Source organism: Diachasma alloeum, unplaced genomic scaffold (genome assembly GCF_001412515.2).
Source record: "Diachasma alloeum isolate Michigan unplaced genomic scaffold, Dall2.0 Dall_scaffold_01386, whole genome shotgun sequence".
Classification (NCBI taxonomy): Eukaryota; Metazoa; Arthropoda; class Insecta; order Hymenoptera; family Braconidae; genus Diachasma; species Diachasma alloeum.
In genome coordinates, this window is record NW_021681487.1 from 116055 (window position 1) to 124653 (window position 8599).

At 39.2% G+C, this 8599-nt stretch overlaps 1 protein-coding gene across 1 annotated transcript in view; it reads left to right on the forward strand.

Moving 5' to 3' along the window:
- Positions 1 to 7473, forward strand: part of LOC107046444 (ABC transporter G family member 23) — a 38202-nt gene extending 30729 nt beyond the window's left edge. Inside the window, exons 3-5 of the mRNA XM_015269058.1 lie at positions 6233 to 6475; positions 6979 to 7293; positions 7452 to 7473. Coding sequence (XP_015124544.1) covers positions 6233 to 6475; positions 6979 to 7293; positions 7452 to 7473 — 580 coding nt within the window. The remainder of the gene's footprint in view (positions 1 to 6232; positions 6476 to 6978; positions 7294 to 7451) is intronic.
- Positions 7474 to 8599: the final 1126 nt, after the last annotated feature.

Here is an 8599-nt window from a genome sequence, read left to right on the forward strand (position 1 = left end):
GGGGGGGCTTCGCCCCCCCCCCCGCTCGCTTCGCTCGCTCCCCCCTCCCGGTTTGACCGAGTGGGTGTGACCGGGAGGGTTTTTCCGATAGCTCTATACATACTTTACCATAAGAGGCCACATACGTATAATTCTCCCCCATATATGGGCACCCCCCATAAATGGGCACCCCCATATATAGGCACCCCCATAAATGTGCACCCCCATATATAGGCACCCCCCTATATGGGCACCCCCCATATATGAGCACCCCCCCATATATGAGCATCCCCCCATATATGGGCACCCCCTACATATGGGCACCACCCCATATATATAAGCACGCCCCTATGTATGGACACTCCTCATGTATGGGCACCCCTCCATATATGGGCACCCCCATATATGGACACCCCCCATATATGGGCACCCCGCTGTATATGGGCATCCACCCATATACAACCAATATACCAATATACTTAAGCCTGGTGATGAAAACAAATTGAAAAAAAATGAAAGTGAAACAGTTTGTTTATGGTCATGCCAAATTGTTGCTGATTACAGAATGATTTTCAAGAGAATAATGGTTGAATAATCGTAGTAATGAGTGACGTCATTAGGAATTATTAAGGCTTTTTTATTGCAATTTTCACATTTCCTAAATAATCCTCCAATTAACAACTTTCTTTTTGACGTAACTCGTCAAAAACATATATATATACGGACAGCCCCCTTAGAACTCCTATGACCCTTACCACCCCTATGACCCTCGTGACCCTTAGCACTCCTATGACCTTCGTGACCCTCAGCGCTCCTATGACCCTCGTGATCCTTAGCACCTCTATAACATTTAGAACCCCTATGACCCTCGTGACCTTTGAGACCCTCGCGACCCTTATGACCCTTAGCTCCTCTATGACCCTTATGACCTTTAACACCCCTATGACCCTTAGCACTTCTCTGATCCTCGTGATCCTTATGTCTCTTAGCACCTCCATGACCCTCGTGACCCTTATGACTCTTAGCTCCTCTATGACCCTTATGACCCTTAACACCCCTATGACCCTTAGCACCTCTATGACCTTCGTAACCCTTAAGATCCTTAGTACATCTGTGACTCTCGTGGCCCTCATAACTCAGCCCCTCTATGACCCTTAGGGCCCCTATGACTCTTGAGACCCTCATGACCCTTATGACCCTTAGCACACCTATGACCCTCGTGACCCTCATGATTCTTAGCCCCTCTATGACCCTTATGACCCGTAGCACCCCTATGACCCTTATGACCCGTAGCACTCCTACGACCCTTATGACCCTTATAGTCCTATATTTATTATATAAAGAGCACCCCACCCTATATGGGCAACCCCCCCCATGGGCACCCATGTAAGGGAGGGTCTCCACACCGTCTAGACCCTTGAGACCCTTGAGACTCTTGAGACCCTCCAGGGATGGGAGCGTCCCCTGAATTTTGAGGCTGAAAGACTTTTTTATTATATAGAGAGATGAATGGTGCAATTTTTTATTTTAAAAATTACGAAATTAGCTTTGTAGGAGTTGAATTAAAAAAAACTAATTCCTAATTGTTATTGCACACATTTTTTCATTTTTTTCCATTTAAATGAAATTACCCATGACGCGGCGTTGCCGGAAACTTGCTAAATGCGCCCGGGCAGTGTAGAATGAATTCGGCAACGCTAAAGGTTACATAACATGGCGGCGAATCCCCGCGGAGGTGACCAACGTCGCAGGGACGCGTTGGGTGACCACACTAGGGGTAAATGGTCTTTATGAAAAAAGTTCTTCGTCGATAATAGAAGACCCATTGAAATTGATCAAATTTTTGTATTGGAAATCATCCATTTCAATAGTACAGTACTTCCTTGGTTACTTTGGTGCCATTCGCTGTATAGTTCAATTGGAAGATCGGTAATCATGAGTTCAAATCCTATTACAGCATGTATGATACATACAATACATACCTGAAAGAATGGGCCATGATAGCTCGCACAAGAGGGGGAGGATACATTTATAAATAATTAACTTAGATTTCAATTGTGGCCTCTATCCATTCAAACTCAAAGAAAAGCTTCCATTCAAAATCTATTGAGGAGAAAATGTCAATTTTACATCTTTAACCTTGGCTCAAATATAAAAAGTTGTTCCCAAATCTTTGACTATTGAATGCGTTGTTATCAGTTTTTTATCAAACGAATAGAAAAAGAAAGTAGGAACCGATTGAGCTGTCTTACTCACCAGCTCGGCACGATTACAATATCGCTTAATGATTACTATCAATAATTATTAATTAAAAAAAAGTAAAAAGTTGAAATTGGTCCCAATGACGCAAGAAAGTACCACGAATCGAATAACAGCAAAAGTTTAATATGACGATATGGGGGTTATAGGGGAAACTAAAAAACCTTATTTATTGGTCCGTTAATTTTACACTGCAAGCATTTTGGAACTTCGTTATGCATTTTTTTATTTTTGAAGTGGTAGGCAAAATTAAAGAACTCATAATCCTAGAACTCCCCTCCTATTATCCCCTAAAATTAGTAATTTTCCAAATACTTGAATAACGACCAACGATGCTTCATTGAAACTGTATGCACTCTGCGCAATTTGGTTAAAAAAAATTGGAAAAAATCAATCACCTCCGCAAAGAGGAATAAATTTCAACTTGAATTTTTCCAGTGACTCGAACACAACTGTCCAATTTATGGCAAAGACAGTGGAAAACATCATAACTCATGGGATAATTTTCCAATTATTTCGTTAACGAGTGCCCTACTAAAAACCATCAACATTTGAAAAAAGCTCCATAACACTTTCTTCTGATCCCCCCCCCCTTCTACGATTCCCATCATCAATAATTTCCCTCTGTTCATCATCACTAAAGGAACAGAATCCTTTATATAACCCGAGAAAGCTTAACAATCGTGGATTTTCTGATTCTCACATTAAATAATCGTCCAATCATGCCAGATAAAGACACCAGAAATTCTTGTCAAATAAGAAGAGGGCAATGCCTCAAAGTCAAGTCATAAAATACAAAGTGGAAATGAAATTAAAAAGAAAGAAGAAATTCACAGACATTCATTGAAATTTGTGCGTGTCTCTGTTGGCGTGTACAATTGCGAATGAAATCCCGTAGATGCCCTCATACTCATGACTGAATTGCACAGTTCGAAAAGCATCAGCGGAGACCTGTTGAGATACTGGCTGTTCAGTTACGTAAGGGAATACGGCTTTCTTTTCGCTGACGCTCAGCAGTTTCCATTGGGCAATAACTTCTTTCAGTGGATTATAAACCACACCGTTACGGTACGGTTTATTTTGTATATGGCGATGACGGGCGAGCAAGAGGAAGGGGCAAGGTATCCTACACACGGTCGTGCACCGATTATGCGTCTAAATTCCTGGACAATGGGTGGGGGGGAGGAAAGTAGTAATGAACAGCAAGTGGTAATCAATTGAGAGAAATGGGAGTGAAGAGGTCATTCTGCTTCGATGGACATTGCAGAGAAATTCAATCGAAATTTCAATGAATTCGAAGGAAATTTAATTTTCCGTAGTAATGAGAGGCAGTCCATTTATTGTTAAATTATCTTCGTTATTAGGAGTATTAACAAAGAGGTTTTTCTTAGGTATTCTGTATAATTTTGGGAACTACGCAAAACATTTAGCGAGAGATAAATCAGTTTTATTTCACATTCAGTTTTTAGAGGATATCTTGGAATTGCAGGAAGATATTTTTGTGAAAAAAACTGCCCCAAAAAAAAGTTTTCTTTGTTTTCTACTGGAAAGCAGAAATTTTTTAAAAATACAAAAAAATTAAAAAGTAAGCTAAGTCAGGAATGTCGAATGAATGATCATTGTGCACAATTAAATTTCTATGAGTTAGACAGTTTTAAATCGAATAAAGATTTGTAAAAAATTCTCTATGCAATATAAAATCAGTAGAAGGAGGACTAACGTCCTTGACGCCGATCAGAAGTTGGAAGATTAGATTGATACTAGACAGTGAGTTGAAAAACTCTGCGCCAAGAACGTTGGTCCTCCTTCTACCAATTTGTTATTTTATAAACAATTTTTTTTAAATCCTTATTAGATTTGATAGTATATTTCTAACCTAGGGAGGGAAAATAAAGGATCCTCAGCCGCCAGTGCAATTACCAGCCGAGCAGAAGGCGAGGTTGGTAAGCACGCGGCTGAGGGTCCTTTATTTTACTTCCCGTGGTTAGAACGCGAATTTCCGTCTCGGCGTAGGCGCAAAGTCAGAGTTCCCTCCCGCAAAGCAGAAGGGAAATGTAATTTTGCGCCCGCCGGGACGGAAAACTATTTTTCTCATTGAAATCTGATTGCGCACAATGACCATTCATTCAACATTCCCGACTTGGCTTTCTTTTTCATTTTTTTTGTATTTTTCAAAAAGTTCTGTTTCTCAGTAAGAACGAAGCAAAACTTTTTCTGGGCGCAGTTTGTATCCAAAAACATTTGTTTTTGTTTTTTTAGGCACATTTCATTTTTTTTTTAATAAGCAAGGAATCGTTTTTATATCTAATAAAGCTTTTTATATTCTATTCGATTCAACCCATTTAGTTTTCACATGATAGAACATCGTTGCAATTAACAATCGAAGTAAAACAAACAGTTCTACCCCATAGATTCATCCTTTCCACCGACTTTCGATTATTTATTCAAAATTTTCCAACTTAATATGCTTCTTCCATTCAAATTTTTCTTTGATTGTCTATGGGGATTGTATTCTTTTGAGATGAATTGACTTCCTTTCCGAAACAGCGGAACAAAATGTTTACATGATAGAAGTTTTTATAAAAATATTAGTTTCTGTTTTTCTTGGGAAGATACTACTAATTTTTTCGAAATAATTATAAAATTATTCTCGTGATCTTGGCATCTCACCGTAACCTAATTTCGAGTATTTTTTCCCATGAAATTGAAAACGTTCTCCGATATCGTTCGAAAAAATACATATTTTCTTTTCAATTTCAACTATCTACGGACACTGAAATTCTTGATCACACAATTTTCAACGAATAGTAATTCTCAGATGCCAAATACGAACTATAACCTCACAAACTATCTTTATCTCCCAGGTCCAGATAATGAGCGCGTTTCGGAATCAACTACCGTAGCTGCAGTCAAGCAAAATTGGATAGGGTTGCAGTACTGTTACTACGACTAACTCGATTGCGAAACGCACCCATAGATATGACGAGAAGAATTCGAATTTTCGGCGAAAGGAAAAAAAATAAAACACAGAGTTAATTATTTGTTCTACTGTAATAAGCAATTTCAAGTGAAAAAAAAAGTTTCCCGTAGTTCTCTGTAATAACGTCGCAACCCATATTTAAATGGATTGGTGGCAACACCTCAACGTCGAATGTGAGGCTCAGTCGGATCAGCTCTACCAACATTGTAGTCAAAATCTCACACTTTATAATGTGAATCACGATAAAGTGAATTTCTTAACATTGAGTTGAACAAAAAAGTGGAACTACACAATGAATAGCTTGTTATTGAATAGGCACGATCCGAAGATAGTGTAGGTAGGTAGTTGGTGTATAGATACCCGGCAGCGCTCGGCCTGAGATGTTGGACGCCCGGAGTCAAAAATTTTCCTTGGCCGATACGTTGCCGCGTATCTCGATATCAACGCGTTGCTAGGCGCGTATCTTCTTCACTGTCAATCCAAATAATACTACAGTTGCATCACTGAAAAGCCCATGGACGATGTATATAGTGTAACTAGGGACAGTTTTTCGATTTGTCGTTTCGTTCTCACAATATTAAATAGAGATTCTTCAGAGGCAGTGGAGGGGACAGTTCCGTCGTATATACATACGCTCGACCTGATGTTTTGTACAGTTGGAGTCAAAATTTTCTTGGTCGATACGTTCCCACGTATCTCTATGGGAATTTCGCTAGTCATCCATATGAAGAAAATGACCTCGGGACCAACTAGACTTACTTAGTTTTATTCATCACGATTCGGGAGTGATTGATGTATATCTATATCGTGTTAATCAAGACACCCTTTCTGTAGCTGGATAAATTTTCGGCAGAAGAGTCTTCTCAAATTGTCTTTTAGAGTTCACTTATCCATTGAACATATGGAAATATTCTCATTATTCATCCATTAATCACTGAATTGGTAAATAAATTTCATTTCTTCATCTTTTAGTTATCCAATCGATTAATATTTATTTCTTCTTTATGTTTACAGTGACAATATAGGAGTCGGTTCAGCCAACTCCAACTCAATTACCACAATGCAAAATCCCGAAACCATAATGGAGAACAACATAATAAGTCAGAACACAGTTTTAGCCACCCCAGGTCTAAACAATTCCGCCTGGAATCGTCAGCAGGCTGTCAGTGTGCGTCATGCATTTAAAACATATGGTAGTAGCAAAAATCCAAATCACGTACTACAGAATCTCAGCATGACAGTCGCCAAAGGATCAATGTGAGACATGCAACTTTTTTTTTATGGTGATCTCTTACTAGGAAATAGTGTGTGCAGAGTCACCGCGAAAGTGTGTCATGCAGAATGAGACATATATCCGCAGTTTCCCCTTTTTTACTTCCTTTCATTTATATTAATGTCGGGTGACAATTGTCAAAGGAGCATTCACTCCAAGTCCAAACTGAATAAACAATTTTTGGTTCATAAAAATCCATATCATTTTTATGAAAAATGAAAATATTGTTGTTGCTGAATATGCGAATCTTCTGGAATGAGTATATTCAAACATAAAAATCTTCTGAATTTTTCTGATAAAATCGATGAGTAATTAATAATTTACTTTTTAAATAGAATTGCTTTGGTGAAGGAAAACTACCAACAATTAAATCTTGCATACTACTTCATTACATAAACCATAATAATCACAGTGTGCAAAATTGCACGCATGGGCGTGTAGCCTCGAATCTGTGACGTATCGATGATGAAAACATTTTGCCATTTAGATACGGTCTCCTCGGTGCTAGCGGCTGCGGAAAAACCACCCTGTTGTCATGTTTAGTGGGACGCAGGCGGCTCAATTCTGGTGAGATTTGGGTGCTAGGGGGTAAACCCGGTACCAAGGGCTCTGGAGTACCTGGAAAAAGGGTAGGGTACATGCCACAGGAAATCGCACTATACGGTGAATTTACTATTCGGGAGACCATGATGTATTTTGGATGGATTTTCGGAATGGAGACACCCGAGATCGTAGAAAGGCTGAGGTTTTTACTACAGTTTTTGGATCTGCCTTCACAGAACAGAATGGTCAAGAATCTCAGGTAATTAAAAAAAATTTCAGTTGCTAAAGAGGGACAATGTTGATTATTCACGCACTTCAAAATTTATGTAAATTATGGAGAAACATAAATTATTCTGCAAAGGACAATTTATTCTTTATTCTGGATTTTTTCAAAGATGTTTTTTTTAATTGTTTTAGAGTGCTGAAACCCATACATTAGGTTATTTACACTTTCATATATTAATCAATATTAATTCAATTACGTCTTCTTATTACACATTACTTAGATTAAACCTGGATTTTACAGTCTTTTGGGTATTTGCATATTTCTTCTATGTATTTAAAATCTGTCGCATTTACAAATTTTCTTGTGTTGAAGGGCCTAGTACACGTTATTTTATTCAGTCTCTCTAAAAGTTTGTGTCTTTGTTGCTTGTACCTGGAGCAGTGTCACAATATGTAATCGAAAGTTTGGTTTTCTGCTTCACACGGGCATTTGGGATCATTGGTGATCCTCACTCTAGCCAAGGAGGCTGCAAGGTGGTAATGGTTTGCTCTAACGCGGTTGACGGTTACTATGCTCTCTCTAGAGAGCTTGCGCTTTCCATACCAGGATCTTGCAATAGGGTTCAAAGTATTCTACTCCTTTTTTGGTTCCCCGTTCTACAATTCTATTAGTTTTTTTTTGCGTTCTTCACTTTTAAATTGTGCTCGAAAATCAGTGTAAGGGACCCCAATTTCAACGCTCTGATTCTCTATCGCCTCTCGCGCCAACTTATCGACTTCCTCGTTACCCTCAATGCCACAATGCGAGGGAATCCAGATGATTGAGATTTCTGTTGGGGGGTTGGTTTTTTTGGTTATTTTAACAAATTCTTCTCTGATTTCTGTGATATATGGATTTGTTTTAACAGTTAATTTCCCACCATTGAGAGCTTGACAGGCACTCAATGAATCTGTTAGTATGACGTATTTATGGCCTGGATTTCGTTTTATGAATTTCATCGCTAGCGTGAGCGCGATGCATTCTGCAGTGTAGCTTGAGGTGTAACTGTTGAGGGTCGTGGAGAAACGAGTATCCATCTCAGGACAGACACATGCCGCTCCGACATAGGTGTTGTCACTGTTTTTGCTTCCGTCAGTGAAAATTCGGTAGTGGTCGCGATGCGGTTTTTCGAGCTCCCCGTTTAGAAAACTGTTGGCTTCGCTTACCTCCTGCGCCGATCGACCTAAGTACTCGTTTAGGTCGATGGGCAAGATGTAAGCATCAAGTGAATGTGTGAGGTTATGGTAGTTTGAATCGGTGTACAGTAATTCTTTAAGCGATAGAGTCTCGCAGATACATT